Source organism: Gastrolobium bilobum, unplaced genomic scaffold, assembly GCF_033153095.1.
Source record: "Gastrolobium bilobum isolate Gb01-03AN ecotype WA unplaced genomic scaffold, APGP_CSIRO_Gbil_v1 utg13355, whole genome shotgun sequence".
Lineage (NCBI taxonomy): Eukaryota > Viridiplantae > Streptophyta > Magnoliopsida > Fabales > Fabaceae > Gastrolobium > Gastrolobium bilobum.
This window is the reverse complement of record NW_026896484.1, coordinates 76,791-95,224: the sequence shown is the minus strand read 5'-3', so window position 1 is coordinate 95,224 and position 18,434 is coordinate 76,791. Positions and strand designations below refer to the sequence as shown.

Here is an 18,434-nt window from a genome sequence, read left to right as displayed (position 1 = left end):
GGTGGTGGTGGTGGTTGATGGCGGTAGTGGTGACGGTGGCATGGTGGTAGTGATAGGTGGTGGTGGTGGTGGTAGTGGAGGAGGTGGTAATGGTGGCGGTGACATTGTGGTGGTGAGGGGTGGTGACGACGGCACTAGTGGTACGATGGTAGCGGCAGTCGTGTCGGGATGATGGTGGTGGTGGTGATGATGGTAGAGGTGGAGAGTGATTGAAAGAGATAAGTGTTTCTCATTTTGTGTCAGGGAACAAAAAAGCTGAAATTTTCTGATTCTTTTTTATGTTCCCCGGCATAAAAATTAAACTGGTTCATCCCAGGAACAAAAAAATAAACCGATTTTACCAAACGAGTTTCCTATCCATTTCTATTTTCTGAAACAGAAATTAAAAAAGAATTGATTCTGGGAAGGTTGTCATGCACACCCTAAGTATCAAAGTTAATCAATTTAAACAAATCATGATATCTCAAATCAAGGAGGCTTGGGTATTATTGATCTAAGAAAGCAAAATGAAGCTTTTTTTGCAGAAGTGTGCATGGTCCTTAATCCAATCTCCGGATCAACTACGGGCTAGAGTGTTAGTTGGCAAATATGGCAGAAGCAAAAATCTTTTGAAGGAAGTATCTAGCAAAGCTTATGACTCTCACTTGTGGAAAAGCTTATGTAAAATCTAGCCTGATATGCTAAGCAACATCTCTTGGCAGATTGGAGATGGGAAGAAAATTGAATTCTGGAAGGATAATTGGATAGGCCAAAATTCTGATCTATTTTCTCTTGCAATTGTTCCCCCCACAGATGAGGCTACTGCTCTAAAAATAAATCACAGCTCCTTCCTAGATGGAGAAGGATGGAACATACAGTGCCTCCTTAATCATTTCGATGGGAGCATAGTGAACCAGATTTTGGCCATTCCTTATCCGGATGGAGAAGCAGGTGAGGATCTGCTGTGTTGGAGAACTAGGTCACCAGGTCAGTCCATTGTTAAATCTGCCTATAGGAATCTGTCTTGTCCTATACAAAACTCAAGCATTAGCAGTTGGGATCAGATATGGAGCTGAAAAGGAATAGAGAAGGTCAAGTTGCTAATGTGGAACATGCTACATGAAAGGATGCTCACCAAAGAATACACAAGCAGATGGGGTGATTTACCTAATAGCTGTTTTTCGTGTCCTAATGAAGTGGATACCAGTCTTCATGCTTTTAGGGACTGTTCTAAAGCAAAGAAAGTTTGGTTAAATCCTCTCTTCCAACCACTGCTGATAGGCTTCCTGAGTTCAAGCTCTTTTAAAGAATGGATTCTTATTAATTTGAACCAGAAGCTTACATATGGTAAAGACTGGAGAGATTATTTCTTCATAGCCTGTAACTACTTGTGGATTTGGAGAAACAAAGAGCTGCATGATGAGACTGCAAATCATCCAACTGATCCTTCTAGTGTGCTTGCTGCTTTAATTGAAGAAATTAGTTGCTGTAAAAGCAAATGAATTCTGCAACCTGTTCCAAAAGACCTCCATGTTCTTCCTAGTCAGGTTTGGTCAGTTCCAGCTCCAGGTTATCTTAAGTTGAATGTCGATGGTGCAGCAACAAATGACAGAGCGGCTTGTGGTGGCCTCTTAAGAGACTGGAATGGAGATTGGTTAAGTGGTTTTTCTGCATTTATCGGTTCCTGTTCCTCTTTGCAAGCTGAACTCTGGGCTTTATTCCATGGTTTGGAATTTGCTTGGAGCTATGGTTGGAAGAGTATCATGGTAGAATCAGATTATGTTCAAGCTTTAAGCTTTCTTACCAAATCTGGTAATGAAACTCGAAAGCCTCCCTTGGTGGCTAAGATTCGAGCTGTTCTTAATAGAGATTGGTTAGTCTCTCTGAAGCATGTTCCTAGGTCCTGCAATTGTTGTGCAGATTGGATTGCAAAGAAAGCTTTGGAGGATTCCTTTGGTCGATCCACAATATCATCCCCTCATGGAGAGCTCATCAATCTTCTTGCTGCGCATTTACTCGATCCTGGACGGGTCTATTCGGTTTAATGTTGCTGCTGAAGTCTGTTTAGTCTTCTCTTTTATTTCCTGTTCTGTTTTGTTTTATTTCCTTTAGTTTGGTCTGTTTTCTGGTTTTTCTGTCTGTTTTGTTTTCTTTGTGGGGCTATGCCCCGTGTAACTACCAAAAAAAAAAAACTTTATTCCGTTATGATGATGATTTTTTTTTTTGGGTAAGTTATCATAATCAATTAAAATAAATAAAACATAATCTCATCCATATATTTAGCTAATCAAACTTTTTCAAATCAAATAAATCAAACATGCGCAAACTTTCTTTTTCTTACCTCTACGTGGCAATATCATGTATATTTTTTTAGGATTTTGCATCTATCATTTAACATGACCACAACAACTTTCCTACAAACACAACATTTTGTAGAACCCGCAATTTTTGAAACCAAAAAAAAAAAAAAAACTCCGACACACAAAACGAATATCTATAACAGGCGCGGACCCACGTTGGGTCAAATGACCGCACGTGCGGACACAGGAAATTTGTAAATTTTTTTTTTTTATTTTTTTTTTATACTTTCTCTCACAGCTAAGCCTCTCACCGTACCTCTGTCACTCATTTTTCTTTCTGCAAAAGAGGGCAAGCCTCTCTCACCCTACGCTCTCACTCATTTTTCTTTCTGCAAAAGAGGGCAAGCGGATTTGAGCGCAGATTTGGCTTCCATTCAGCATCTTTCCTTCCATTCAGCGCAGCTTGAGCGCAGATTTGAGGGCAAGCACATCAAAACTCTAATTTTTTTGAGGCAAGCAGATTTGGCTTTTGAGGCAAGCTCCACCTCATTAATTTTTTTGTTGTTTTTTTTGTTGCTGTGTAGTTCTTAGTTCTTTTGTTGTGTAGTTCTTGGTTCTTTTGTCATTGCCATTTTATAACTTTATGGCTCTGTGAGCTTTCATTTCATTTGAGTCCTAATTGTTGGAAATCAATTTTTTCCTATTGTTAGTCTAGAAAAATGAAGAAGCTATAAGAGCTATCTACCATCTACCAGAAAAACACGGAAATTGGCAACAGATTGGTAGAAAGTTGTAGAAGTTGGTTAAATAATATAAATTAGTCAAAGAAACAAAAAAAAGAAGAGAAGACAATTTTGAAAAGCAAGAAGAAAAAGAAGGCTGTGGAAAATTGAAGAAAGTGGTAGAAGTTTAAATATTATAATATATATTAGGAAAAGTCGGTTAGATAAAATCTATAAATATAGCTTGGTTCAATCTAAATATACATCATTGTTCACATCTAAATAGTTTGGTTCAATCATATTATAATGAGCTAATTACTCAATTTATTCTTAGAACAGAATGTGAATAAAGTTCCCCACTAGTTGTGAATTTGAGAAAAGCATTTCCTTTAAGCATAAAAGTTTTCCACAAACATTTGCCTCAACAAAAATATAAATGAAAGCCTCATAGTCCCCAGCCTTTTGGTTATTTAATTAATAAGAAACGGCTTTTTAACACCAAGTTTGAAATCTTGGGATTCTCTCTATTATACGTATCAAAGTTTGTAAGAGCAACCTAATATTCAAATAATTAGATAATAAAGTATTGGGTAAGGAAAAGGACTTTTATCAAATATATATTTATCTGTCATCTGTCATTATCAAATGTTTATATGTTATATCTCTTTGATATTTGAAGTTTAAACTATATTTTGATTATTGCAGTTGTTCCCATTTCATATTCCAGACCTGTCATTTGGAATCCGTTGATCATATCAGGCAGATATAGTGAATTTTGAATCCATATTGCAATTTTGAATCCATATAATATTTATTTGGGATAAAAAAGTACTAACTTATTCTCTCTATTATTTTTCTGTACCCTTCACAGGTCTTGGAAAAATTATGTCAGGGATACAATCTTATTTCAAACGTCAAAAGAGCACAAATACAGAACCTGAATCCTATGAACCTCATAGACAAAATGTTTCAATTGTTGAAAATTCTCCTCAATCTCAAAGACAAAGTGTACCACCACAAGCATCTCAATTTCAAAGTTTTCAATCACCACCTGAAGCAAAAATTAATATAGAAAATCTTGAAGCGGATCCAGGAAAAAGACCTTCACTTTATTCAATGACATCAAATCCTATAGAGAGAGAGGATATTCGGAGAGCTTATTTGCTCAAGGGTCCAACTCAACCAATTCTTAAACCATTCCCTCAAACGGAAATGTTTGAAAAAATGCGTAGATTCAATTCTAAGTGGTATGAAGAATTTGGTTCTTGGTTGGAGTATAGTGTATCACGAGATGCATGTTTTTGCTTATATTGTTATCTATTTGATATGGAGGTTAGAGGTAGTGGTTCAGCGAAGGAGGCATTTGTCGGTGTGGGGTTCAAAAATTGGCAGAAGAAGGATAGAATCAAAGTTCATGTTGGAGATCATAGGAGTGTTCACAATAGATCTTATCAAGCTGGTCAAGATTTGATGAAGCAAAACCAACATATTGATATTGCCTTTTCAAATATTTCTGAACAACAAAGAATTGATTACCGTATTCGCCTGAAAGCTTCTTTAGATTGTGCTAGATACTTACTACGAAATGGTCAGCCTTTTCGGGGACATGATGAATCTGAAAGTTCAAATAAACAAGGTTTATTTCTTGAAACTCTAAAGTTTTATACTAAGCCAAATAAGGAGATGAGTCATGTGGTCTTGCAAAATGCCCCCGATAATCACAAAATGACTTCACCAAAAATTCAGAAAGATCTTGCTCAAGCTTGTGCTGATTTGACTGTTAAAGCAATAATTACTGATCTCGGCAATGATTACTTTTCCTTGCTAGTTGATGAAGCTCGTGATGTTGCAATTAAAGAACAAATGGCAGTTGTACTTCGGTATGTAAACAGAAAGGGGTCCATTGTTGAATGTTTTATTGGCATAATTCATGTTTCAGATACTACTGCAAAATCACTAAAAGCAGCGATTGATGGGCTGTTTTCTAAACTTGGTTTAAGTTTGTCTAAATCTCGTGGTCAAGGCTATGATGGTGCTAGTAATATGAGGGGTGAATTCAAAGGGCTTAAGAGTTTGATTTTGGCAGAGAAAAAGTCTGCATTATACATTCATTGTTTTGCTCATCAGTTACAATTGGCACTTGTGAAGGTTGCAAAACATCACAAAAAGATTCAAGAATTTTTTGACATGCTTAAAAAGATGGCTACCGTTGTGGGGGGTTCATGCAAGCGGAAGGAAATTCTTCAAATGAATCAATATGAGCATATAGTCGAAAGAATTGCTCGCGGTGAAATACCAACTGGAAAAGGTTTAAATGAAGAGACAACCATAAAGCGACCTGGAGACACTCGTTGGGGTTCCCATTTTGGTACAGTTACAAGTGTTATCTCATTATTTTCTCCAATAATTTCCTTGATGAAAATTATTGAAGACGAGCCTAGGAATGATGCTGCAAGAACTGATGCAGGTTGCATTTTGTATGCCATGGAGGATTATGAGTTTGCATTCTTGTTGCATCTTATGCAACTTATCTTGGGGATTTCTTATGAGTTGTCACAAGCATTACAAAGAAAAGATCAAGACCTTTTAAATGCAATTGGTTTAGTGAAGGTTGTCAAGTCTCGTTTACAAGAGGTGAGAGATAATGGTTTTGATGAATTGCTTCAAGAAACGAACATTTTTGCAAATAAATATGATATTGACATTCCAAATATGGAGGATGTTTATTATCCTAAAGGAATATCAAGACGGAGATTGGAATCATTCACATTCTTGCACTACTTTAAGGTGGAGTTATTTAATACAGTGATAGATACTCAGGTTCAAGAGTTGGGTGATCGATTTGATAATGTCAATACGAAGTTGCTTGAGTGTTTGAGTTGTCTTGACCCTCGTGATTCATTTGCTAGTTTTAACAAAGAAAAGTTGATTGAGTTTGCTAGATTTTATCCTTTGGAGTTTAATGAGCTTGCAGATATTCCTTTTCTTTCTTCAAGTCTTGGTAATTTTATTGTTGATGTAAGAGCTGATTCTGATTTTGTCAATTTGGAAAGAATTTCTGACCTTGCTTTGAAGATGGTTGAGAAGAGAAAGGATATTGTTTATCCATTGGTTTATTTGTTGATAAAGTTGGCACTCGTTCTACCGGTAGCAACTGCTAGTGTTGAACGAGTTTTTTCTGCAATGACTTTTGTTAAGGATAAGTTGCGCAATCGGATAAGTGATGATTGGTTTAACGCATGCATGCTAACTTATGTTGAACGTGATATGTTTGATAATATTGATGATGAAGATATAATGCAATATTTTCAAAGAATGAAAAATCGAAGAATGCTTTTGTCGTCTTCTACTGCCAACGTGGTATTAGCTTCTATTATTTTTGTTGTTATCTGGTATTTTTTATTGTGTTGTTCTATTCATTTTTGCTTTAATTCATGTTTCATATACTACTTTTTTTATTGCGATTTGCTTTCAGCTTTGATGCTATATTCTGGCTTAAAAAGAGAGGATTGATTGCAGATGTGACATTCTCAAATAAGTTAATTTCTAGAGATGAGAGCTTTCCCTTCTGTACAGGTAATGTTGACTTTTTTATTCACCATTATAAATAGAATGATGATGTATGGATGTACTGGAGTTTATTCTCATATTTGTTTTGGAGGATTGGTAACATTTAGGGGGAATGATTGGTCAAACTATTGCCTGTAGCTTGTTATAGAAGCAACTAGATTATGAGCGAGTTCATAACCTTGTACATAAAGCATTGATTTAAACTTTCTTTACAAAAAAAATTTTCGGGGGCGCCCCCGAACCCCCGCCACTAATTGTGCGGACATAAACATTATATCCTGGGTCCGCCACTAAAGCAACCTTCGAATTTTTTTAACTGCACAAATTATATTTGCACAGAAGAGGCAATATTTTCGGCATAATTTTCTCCATGACACGAACTCCTATTTTGTCGTGTCCTTACCTTAAACTTCGCTGCACCACACCGCACTGTATCATACCTCTCCTTCCCCACACACCCTTGGTCGTGTAATGAAGTTCGAAGGTTGTAACTCGTAACTCGCAACACAATACAACACTGGTCAACAGTCAAGGGTAAAACTGTAACTTCGCAACCACAGGAAACAACGTTTACTTCAAGAAGGCATTAGCTTTATTTTATTTATATAATAAAAATTTAAAAGTTAATAATCTCAATTTAAAAATATATTATTGGGTAGTTAATAGTTAAATTACGCAGCTTTTTCTGGTTGTGTAAATTATAGTTTCTTTCTGGGGAAGATTTAAGAAACGCATTGAGTGCGTGTCTTTAAGAGTCAGAGGCTGTGTGTGTACACACTCACGGACGCAGAAAAAGAAAGAGAGAGAAACACAAACTTTTAGAGAGAGAGAGAGAGAGAGAAAGAAAGAAACATTGCTTCCCAGAACATGATGATGGTGAGCTTGTTCTTCTTCTGATCTTTTACCTTTTTATTCTGGAGTTATGTAGTGTTTGTTGTTTGCTCTATTGTTGTTCTTTTTTTTTTTGGGATTTCTTCTTGTGAACTGTGATTGAAGTGATGGAAACTTCCTGACCCAGAATTTTTCATTGTCTGGTTAGCGGTTTCTGAAGTTTGTTCTTCTGGGTTCTCTTGCAGCTTCTGGAAGTTTCCGTTTTTCTTTTCAAGTCTGGGTTTTGGTGGAATTTCCATTTGGGTTTAATTTGTTGTTATCCTTGTTATGAGTTTTTTAATCTTTTGATTTTGGTTTATGCAGAATGCAATTATTCGTCTGTTATCAATGATCAGTTTTGGCCTTTAGGGTATCTTGAAAGGGGAAAAAAAGTGTTTTTTTTTTGTTAATTTTTGTTTTCTGGTTCTAAGAGTTTGGGTTTTCTCTTTCTAATAATTTGATGGTTGAAAGGGAAAAGTCTCATATTTATATGCTCTTTATAGATCTTTTGTATTAGAGTGTGTAGGGAGCCTAATTCATACCAAAAGTTCTGTTTTTGAGGTTTGTTATCTCAAGTACACCTTTAATACCATGTATTCTTCTTGTGGGGTCATTTGTGTTTGCTGCTGTGCGTGTGAGAGACATTATATATATGGCAATCTCTTTTTCTGTTTCAAAATAAAATAAATGTATTAGGTTTATGAACTGATTACTAGTGATTCTCTAGTTTGCACTTTTGGCCTTTTTTAAAAAAACAAAACAAAAATCTCTCTTTGTGGTGGAAAGGTAAGTTGGTTTATACAATCATAATTTTTTGATAAGATTATAGTTTGAATTCGATTTCTCTGTTAAGAAGTTAGGTTTAGGCTTTTCAACTGTTGGATATAATGTATAAAACTCGCCAGCATATGTTTCTGACTAATGTCTGAAATTTTAGGCTGCTTTGGCCTTTAGGTTCATGTGAGGCTTTCTTTTATGAGAATCTCTCATTTTTTTTTTTGTACTTTTCCCTATACGTGTTCTTTTTCTTTTTCTTTCTTCATTACTAAGCATTGAAGCTGGAATTTAAATTAAAGTTTGTTTTATTTGCAGCTCTACATACTCTTCTAAATAGAGTGGGTTAGTGGAACTTAATCCTTTAAGTGGTTTTGATCACATATTAAATTCTGGGGCTGTTAGTGTGTTGTAGCAAATGTCCTTCCGCAGTATTGTTCGTGATGTAAAGGATGGATTTGGAAGCTTATCATGGCGGAGTTCTGAGGTGAGGCTTCCTGGCCACATGGGCAAGTCACATAGTTCTGTTCATGAATTACAGGAACAGCCGCCAGTGATACAGAACAGTGAGTGGGCTAATCTTCCAACTGAGCTTCTTCGCGAGGTTATTATAAGATTGGAAGCAAGTGAGAGTAAATGGCCTGCTCGTAAACATGTGGTTGCATGTGGTGCTGTGTGCAAGTCATGGAGAGAAATGTGCAAAGAAATTGTTAGCAGTCCTGAGTTAAGTGGGAAGATTACTTTTGCTGTCTCCCTGAAGCAGGTGAGATTTTTGTTGTGTTCTACACTGTTTTCAAGCTGTAATTTTAAAAGAATTGATTCATGCATGAGAGATATAGATTTTGTGCAAGTCCGAATTTTGCTTTTTGATTTTTTATTCTTGTTTTACAGCCTGGTGCTAGGGATGGAACCATGCAGTGTTTCATCAAGAGAGACAAATCTAATCTGACTTACCACCTATACCTTTGTCTTAGTACTAGTAAGCTCAAGTTCTACTTTTTGATACCCATATATATGAGTTTATCTGATCAGCTTGTTTTGTAATTGATTTGAATTTTTATGTCATGTACTTTATTAACCTATGGTAATTTCGTGTATGATCTATTTTACTTCTTTTCTTATTAATCTTAATGGATTCATCATTCAGTGTGGAAGTTTTTATGTTGCCTTGATTTGTAATTTTGCTAAATTGCTTATGCCGTGTCATTTCAAAAAAATGTAGAGCTCAATAGTATCATCTTATTCTGGAAAATTTTATTCTTGTTCAATTGTTTATGAACCTACCAAAACCTGCATTCAATCCGAGGTTGGCACATCCTGTAAACTTTGGTGACATCATTCTAAAGTATAGGACCACTGGATTATTAGGTTGATTGTATAGATGACTATGAATTTGAACCTGCTAAAATATATGATTTTGTATGTAGTCTTACCTTGCATATTTGCAAAGAGAATTTTTTGTTTTGTGCCACCACAAACCAGATCTTGCTAATAGTTTCCATGTCATAGTGGTAGTTGTTTGTTCTATTTCATCAAAATTAAATTCTTGTTTGGGCAATTTAGTTACCTATCAATTGTTGTTTACACTTTAAAAATGTGAAGTTCTTTGCTATAGCCTACTAATGGGTTTATTGTGTTCATTTTTATTGAAGTTAGCAATTATCTTCTAGTTACCAAGCTGTGGGATTGGGAGTGGTTGCCACTTCTTGCTTCCTGTTGACAAGCTGTTTTATTATCCTTTTCAACTACATTAAGAGTAGTGTCTGCATGCTGATGCATACCGCTTTGTTTGGAAACGATTTAGTTGTGTTATGCTTCAGTCAGCTCTGTGCAGCTGAGGTTAGGTGGAAGCCTGGAATCATGAACAAATAGTTCATGCTCCATTTTTATATCCTACTATAACAACGAATGGATGTCGTTTTTCAATTTTAGTTTATTGATTTAATTGTTTCCTATGCTGGCTAGTCTAATGGCATTAGTAGTTCCATATTTTGAACCTAAAATTGCATTGCTATTACTATAGTTTTATAGCTTATAAGTATGCATTTAAAATTTTGACTTGGTTACCATTGTCTCTAAAACATGTTTGGAATTCATAATTGTTCCTACAGCCTTGCTAATTGAAAATGGAAAGTTTCTTCTTTCTGCCAAACGGACCAGAAGAACGACCTGCACAGAGTACATTATATCAATGGATGCAGATAATATATCAAGATCTAGTAGCACTTACATTGGAAAACTGAGGTATATCTTTTTGGATTTCCAGTTTATCACAACATGCATTTTGTGTGATCAATCATGGTTTTTGACTAATTTTTAGTTTGAATGACATGGAAGAAATCTAAATGGTTTTGAACAGTTGTCTGTAAAGTTAATTCTTTGTGGAATATAATATGAACATCGATCTTGATGATGTTGTTAGTCAATCCTATACTAGATTGTGGGAATTATGAGCATGGGGAAAAGAGGGATTTGGATTGTAGCAACCTTGCCTATGTGTCAAGGAGGTAGGGGTGATCATTATCCAGTCATTGAGTGAGTTTTGGGGCCTTTGGGTAGGGAGGTTTGCAGACCCTCGAAGTTCTGCAGTTTTGTCTTTGCTTTCTTGTTTTGTGAGTTTTTTCATTTTTGTAATTAGGGTTTATCCCTATTTTGCTGTAATAGAATATCTAGTTCCTATCAATTGGTATCAAACGTCTCAATTTCGGAGCTGCAGATATTGAACGAAAGATGATTATAGAGTTTGAAGGATAAGAAGCTTATCGGTGGTTGATTGATGTTGATTAGTATTTCAGGGTAGAGAGAATATACGAAGTACAGGGGTTACCTGAGGCTATGAAGGTGTTGAAAGGTCATGCTCTCATTTGGTACGAGTGCTGGGGTTGGCTCAATCCAATTGTGACTTGGCTGACTTTCTTGAAGGCATTGCTCAAACGTTTTCAACTTGAGTACTATTTGGATCTACCAGTAGGTGTTTGGAAGCAAAACTAGAGTCTTCAATGCTACAAATGGAGATGTAGAGTAATTCTATGTATGGGAAGATGTAGACCATGAAATGGAATGAGGAAATTGAGAAGGAAGAGGTCATGCATGGACTGTAGATGATTGGATATTTTTTGGTGATACGACGAAAAACATAGGTGCTTGACTAGGAGGAGATCGAAGCAAGGAAAGGTAAGAAAATCCAAAACAAGATTGTGTTGGTAGACAAAAACCTTATGTTCTTTTTTGCGATAGAGGAGCTCGCGATGTGAGAGCTGAAAGGAGAAGAGCTTGTGGTTGTGAGGGAGCTCTAGATTTTGCGAAGGCCGGCAAAGCCTCCACCACTAGAAACACAATACGTGGAGTGTTGTTTCGGACTCAACCGAAATCCCAAGTGCAAGCTTGAGGTTTTGTACACGACGATTTCAATTTTCTCTCACGTGATTTTGGAGCCATCAACTTACTTGGGCATACTGGTGACTAGTCTTTGAGACTTGTTGACCTAACTGACGTTGTAAAGGGGAAGAGGCACAAGCTAGTGATCACCATCCAAGCAAGGGTGTACTGTTATCGAGTCATCTATATCACTCCGTCATCGGCTAAGTCGTATTACTTCCTAAGGGCTCGTGGTTGCGTTTATAATTTCTATAATTGAATGTTTCTCTTTTTTTATACAAGTAACGTAATAGGTATAAAAAAATTTCATGGTTGTGACTTTTGAAGCTTTTTAAGTAATATCAAATTTGTATTAATGCACTCTTTTTTTTGTGAATAATATATTTTGAATTCTAACATTAACATGTATTAAGCGAATTTTAATTGAAACAAGAGAGCAAGAAGAGGAGAGAGAGAGGGGAGAGCGGTTGATTGATTGCAAAATAGAGAAGAGAATAAGAGAATTATAGGAAAGGAAGTAATTCCTTCTTCTTATTCCCTTCGTCCATTTGGCCTTTCTAACAAAGATTTAACATGTTAAAAGGGTAATAATAAATGCTATTCCTCATTGATACCAATCTAATCTTTTTATTAAGGATACTAATAAATGTTAATAAATACCTAACATTCCCTCCCTGTCTAATGACATGACTTGCCCTCAAATTGAGAGGTCGTGTGTGGCGTGTGAATGAGTTAGGGCTCAAGTGGTAACGAGTAGTCTTCCATGTTACAAAGAACCTCAAAATTTAATAGGACAGAAATTTTGTATCAATGTTTGTGGATGAACTTCATGTCACAATTGAAGCATAGTTTGTTCTAACATCGTGCTTGGTGAGCTTTTGCAGCCATTCGTGTCAATGCTGAAATAAGTGAACTCCTCAAATGGTCAGGAATAAAACTTTGCACTTTGCTTTTCAAATTTATGATGGCATCTTAAAAATCTAGAAATGACATCGTTTGAGAAAGCTTGGCGAGAAGGGTTATGACATCTTCATACTCTATTGAGACAAATTGATGATGAATTGTGCGCACAATGTCCAAATCGATTAAGAGACTCTCAACCACAAGGCCTTGTTACCATGTTGCTATCGGCGTGTCGAGATGCATTGTGGTCAAATTGTCAAAAGTAGTCAATGATTGGGTGTTTGTTGTAATTTATGAAATATTAGTTCACAGTAAAATGCCATGCCATTGGGTCTTCTGAACGAAGGTGCGAAAACGTAAGGCGCATTTTCAACCTTGTAATGAGGGTTCATTGGAAGGTGGTAGACTCTAGGAACCATGATCCTAGAAGGCCTGGTGCTGGAGTATTGAGTTGTAGATCGGCCTTTAGACACCCATCCCTCTTATCCAGTAAAGCCATAAGGGTTTCCAGTTGTTTGTTTTGGAATGTAGTGAAAGAGGCCATCAACTAGGGGTGTAAATGGGCCAAGCTTTAACCTTGATAGCCTAAGTCTATGTAAAATATTTAAAACATTTAGAGACTACGCTGGTCTATTAATCTATTAAAGGCTTGGTTTGTACGCCTCTGTCCTATTGTAAAAAAATGAAAAGCCTTATATGGCCTATAAGGCCTTCTAGGCCTACCTAGTTGCAAACCAAACTAAAATTATAAAGATGAAATTTTCCATTCATTAATGTTTCTAGCAAGAGTCCAAATTATAAAAATTCTCAAGTAGTTTTGTTAATAATATCACAAATATCCTTTTATTTATGGTTAAGACAAATGAATAATATATATCATAAATATATTAAAAGGCCAGTATGCAGCCTTTTAGGCCATACTTTTTAGAGTCGGTCTATGACCTAAATGTAAGTTTTTATAAGTTTAAACCTGTTGTATTTTCTAACTAGACAAGGCCAGGTCAAGTCTAAGGTTAGCCAGGCTGTAGGCCCCTGATAGGCCGCTCAGCTTATTTATGCCCTGTTGGGGTTCCATTTGCAAGGTATGGGACTTGGAGTCCCACATTGGTTGTATGGGCAACTAATGTGAGATTTATAAGGTCTTGAGCACTCTCACCTTTTGAGCTAGCTTTTGGGGTGGTGCATTTCAAGGTCTTATCAAATGGTATCAGAGTATCCATCACGTGGAGTTGTGCGTGGGGGCACGCAGTAGGGAAGCGTGGTGGAATGTTGGGGTTACATTTGCAAGGTATGGGACTTGGAGTCCCACATTAGTTGTATGAGCAACTAATGTGGGATTTATAAAACCTTGGACATTTCCACCCTTTGAGCTAGCTTTTGGGGTGGTGCATCTCAAGGTCTCATCATGCCCCTACCTCAACTCAGTGAAATTATGGTGTAAGTGAGTTATGGCCTCCTCATTTTCTTGAGATCGTGTCACCGGTATGATGGGATTCAAAGTCGATTAAAGCATCAAAATGTTAAGGGAAATTTTATTGAAGAGAGGAAAGGAGAGGGATGAGAATGGCTGATTAATTGTAAGAGAGAGAAGAGAATAAGAGAATTATGGGAAGGAAGTAATTTCTTCTTCTTGTTTATTCCCTTCAGTCATTTAGCCTTTATAACAAATATTTAAAATGCTAAAAAGGTATGGACAACGAATGTATTCTTAATTGATACCAATTAGGATGCCAATCTAATCTTTTTATTAATGGATGCTAATAAATGCCTAACAACATGTCTAATATCTTTTTCTCTTTTAATTTTGAAATGATTATAATTCTTATCAATGTGTTTACTTTTCAATTTTAATCTCTGTCTGCCTGGACGTGATGTGTCCTGAAGTGTTTTGGTTCATTAAATTTTTTTTATAACATCATCTTCTCAGAGTTAATGTACTAGAAATCACACTTTTTCTGCATTTTTCTGTCATTATAAACTCATACTGTGTGAATTTCCTCTCTTTTCAGGTCAAATTTTCTTGGCACCAAATTTATAATATATGATACACAGCCACCCTATAACAATTCTCAGCTGTCTCCTCCAGGCCGCAGCCGCAGGTTTAATTCAAAGAAGATTTCTCCAAAGGTCCCTAGTGGCAGCTACAATATTTCCCATATCAACTATGAGTTGAATGTCCTTGGTACTAGGGGCCCACGCAGGATGCACTGCACCATGCACTCAATCCCTACATCAGCCCTTGAGCCTGGTGGCATTGTTCCAGGCCAACCGGAGCTCCTTCCACGCACCCTTGAGGATTCCTTCCGGAGCATATCCTTCTCAAGATCCATTCACAACTCAACTGAGTTTAGCAGCTCTAGGTTCTCCGACATAATCGGCACTGGCAGTGGTGAGGAGGTGAAAGACAGGCCTCTAGTTCTTAAGAACAAAGCACCAAGATGGCATGAGCAGCTGCAATGTTGGTGTCTCAACTTCAAGGGAAGGGTGACTGTTGCCTCTGTCAAGAATTTTCAGCTGATTGCTGCAACACAGCCTTCAGGCACTGGTCCTACATCATCTCAGCCAGGTCCTACATCATCTCAGCCAACACAATCTGACCATGACAAGGTTATTCTTCAGTTTGGTAAGGTTGGCAAGGATATGTTCACTATGGACTATACATATCCACTATCTGCATTTCAGGCTTTTGCAATTTGCTTGACAAGTTTTGACACAAAACTGGCATGTGAATAGTGATCACAAGAGATATGGTAAGAAAATAGGATTCAATCATCATTTATGGATTCACCGGATGGTGAAGCTGCGTAGAGTCATTGTACAGCTCATAGTTTAACTGCAAAGCACAGAACAACCTGTGCTCAATGCCCCATTGTATTTTCTGCAAACTTGTTTCTTTTACCTTCTGACTTCTTTTCTCCTCTCAATTTAGCATGCTATAAACTTGTCAAAATTATTTGTTGCTCTTATGCTTCTTTTGGAAAAGGAGTAGACTTTTTGCTCATATATATCAGTTTCTATATCTTTTGTGAAAAATGGTTGTTAAAAGATATGAGGATTTAACACTTCCAAATCCTTCTCCCAAAAAAAAAACAAAAAAAAAAACTACTTAATCTTTCAAACTTGAATGGGTAGACACAGGATAACACGAAGGCCATGAATATGCGGCCTCTCCTTGCAAGATGATCAGTTTGCTTGTTAAGATTTTTATTTTCATAAAAAAAAAAGTGCAGTTTTGAATGTTTTATTATGTAAAGTATGAAGTTATAGATGGTCCGGTAATTCTTTTATTACTTTAAATAAAAAAATGTATATTTTAAGGCTGATGTTTTTAAAACTGGATTCACCATTGACATGTTTATTTATTTGTTTTTAATATTTCTGTTATTAGTTTTAGTTTTATAGGCTTAAATTTCATATTTTAAATGTTTTTTATTGGTTTGAAATTGATATTTTTATTAATATGAAATTAGGAAACTTAATAATAATGTTATAACAAATATTTAAAATTAATAAATAGATAAGATCAAAATAGTAAAAATATTTAGTTTAATATTATTATGCGGTAATTTAAATATATTTACAGTATATCTATATATTTATAATATTTGTTTAAAAATAGTAGAAAACTTGTCTCTTTTATAAAAGTAAAGCACACATTATCAAAGGATGTGTATAAGATTAGTAGAATGGATTGCAAATTAACGTGGAAGAGTTTGTATATTTTATTTACATGGAAAGGTCAAAAGGCACGAGAAATAAATCGCTATCTAGTTGATTTTTTTATATCTAGTTGATTTTTTTTATTCCCAAACTCATGCAAGTTCCCTTGAGCATGCCTCATTGCTCAGCATCCCTAGGATTATAGTAGTCCATTTTGTACAAAAAGCCTCCTAGAAGTCTAGTGGTGAGAAGTGGTGAGAAATTTTGATAAGTTGTATCAGAGTATATGTTCAATTTTCATTTGTATATAAAAAAAAAAAAAAAAAAAAAAAACCTCCTAAAATATTACCATTTTTATCTCTCAATAGTTTGTGGCAACCAATTAATCTAGAGGTTCTACCAGAGGGTCTGCCAGTGTTAAGTTTCAACCAATCTGTTTATGGTGGAATCTAATTGTTGCCGTCAAAGGTCGCAATTATAGAAGTAATGCCAATCTGCCAGTGTTAAGTTTTGGGGAAAATATACTCTTATGTTGTAGGAGAGAAAAATTCTCTCCTACACATACATCGATTTTCGTGTTACTTTTTTATTCTTTTTTTCTTTTTCTATAGGGGTGGGTCCCACACATGATTATCTCTACTGCATGAGAGAGTTGTCTCCTATTGCATGTGATTAATAAAGCCCTAAGTTTTATCTCTTAATCTACGTATACTTTCAATGAACTCGATGATAATTGTACTACTTTCCTGGGTTTTTGAAAATCATCTTCATGGAGTGACTAGTTTCTCCATTTCCACAAAAACTAGCATGTGGGGAAGAAAAAAATGGGTGTTCCAATTTTCAATTGTTGTTAGCGCTTAGTCATGGTTACTTTTGATAGACTCCTCTACTGGGAGATCCTACTTTACAAAGTTGATAAACTTTATGTCCCATCCTAGGTAGTTATCCGTCCAAAGCTTCAAGGATTTTCCATTTACAACTTCCCACTACATGCAAATTAGAAAGTTATCCTAACACTTGCTTAAACTTTTCCATAATGGTAAATTGTATTGCTTAATTGAGATGTCACGTTTAATATCATTTCCCCAGCCATACTTAGCCAGAAGCACTTGGACCCGAAGCTTTTTAGGATTGGAAATAATGTTCCAGGCTAGTTTATGAAAAATAGGCTTCGTTTTGCTTTTGAAGGTCTATTAGACCTAAAACTCTCAGTTCCTTCGCTTTACACATTTGGCTCTAGGATGCCAGAAGTGTCCGATGATATCCACCAAGAATGTCCTATATAAATTTGTGTTGCATTTTGATACGTTATGTATCAAAAAGAGGGAAAAGGGTAACAACCAAAAGCGAAACTTGAGTTTTTATTTATCAAATACCAATACTGTACTTTACAATTCCCTTTTACAAAGTCTTCCTTATTCATTTCCCTTACAGACACATAGACCCCCTCCCCCCCCCTTGCTATAACAACCAACCAATCCACTAACAGCAACTCAACTAAATTCACTCCTAATTACAACATGTGTCTACAGATATACATCTACGTGTCTACAAATATACATCTACTAAACAACACAGTAATTCTTTGACCAAAATGGCTTACATCTTACTCTTGCTACTCTTTTATGCGTAACAACTGCTCCCTCCTCAACAGGGACCTTGTCCTCAAGGTCCAACGATGGGAAATATGTCGGAGCTCTGATATGGTCTCCCAAGATGCGTCTTCAGGTACAGTAGCAGACCATTGAACCAAAGCTTGTTGTTGTTGTCTTCCCTTCATCGAAACAGTGCGCTTGGACAAAATGGCAACTGGCACCTGTAATGGCTGATTTCCTATACTCTCTGCTGGAAGAGGGGCAAAAGGCACATTAGAACATCCCTTGAAAAGCTTGAGAGCTAAAACATGGAACGTGAGGTGAATTTTGCACCCATCTGGCAACTTCAACTGGTAAGCCACCTTGCTAATCACTTTCTGTATGAGAAATGGCCCAAAAAAATGTTTTGCCAATTTTTGATTCGCACGACGTTGGACTGGCAATTGCCTATAAGGCTGAAGCCGCACTAGCACCAAATCACCTTCACTAAAGCTACGATCCGAACGGTGCTGATCAGCCAAAGTCTTCATTCTATTTTGGGCTCTCGCATGGGACCATTTCAGCTGAACTAGTAGCTCATTCCTATGCTGTAACATGGTCTCCAATGCCTCAAGTTTTTGTAAACCACGAGGATAATGGGGAATGCTTGGAGGAATACGCCCATACAAAGCTTGAAAAGGACT

General features: G+C 36.3%; 1 protein-coding gene across 1 annotated transcript; it reads left to right on the top strand.

Moving 5' to 3' along the window:
• Positions 1-7,276: 7,276 nt before the first annotated feature.
• LOC133299943 (tubby-like F-box protein 8) lies at positions 7,277-15,501 on the top strand. The gene is made up of 5 exons (XM_061499433.1): positions 7,277-7,447; positions 8,534-8,978; positions 9,107-9,194; positions 10,327-10,459; positions 14,506-15,501. Exons 2-5 carry the CDS (start codon positions 8,634-8,636, stop codon positions 15,227-15,229), a joined length of 1,290 nt encoding a protein of 429 aa, XP_061355417.1. The 5' UTR covers positions 7,277-7,447; positions 8,534-8,633; the 3' UTR covers positions 15,230-15,501.
• The last annotated feature ends 2,933 nt before the right edge of the window (positions 15,502-18,434 follow it).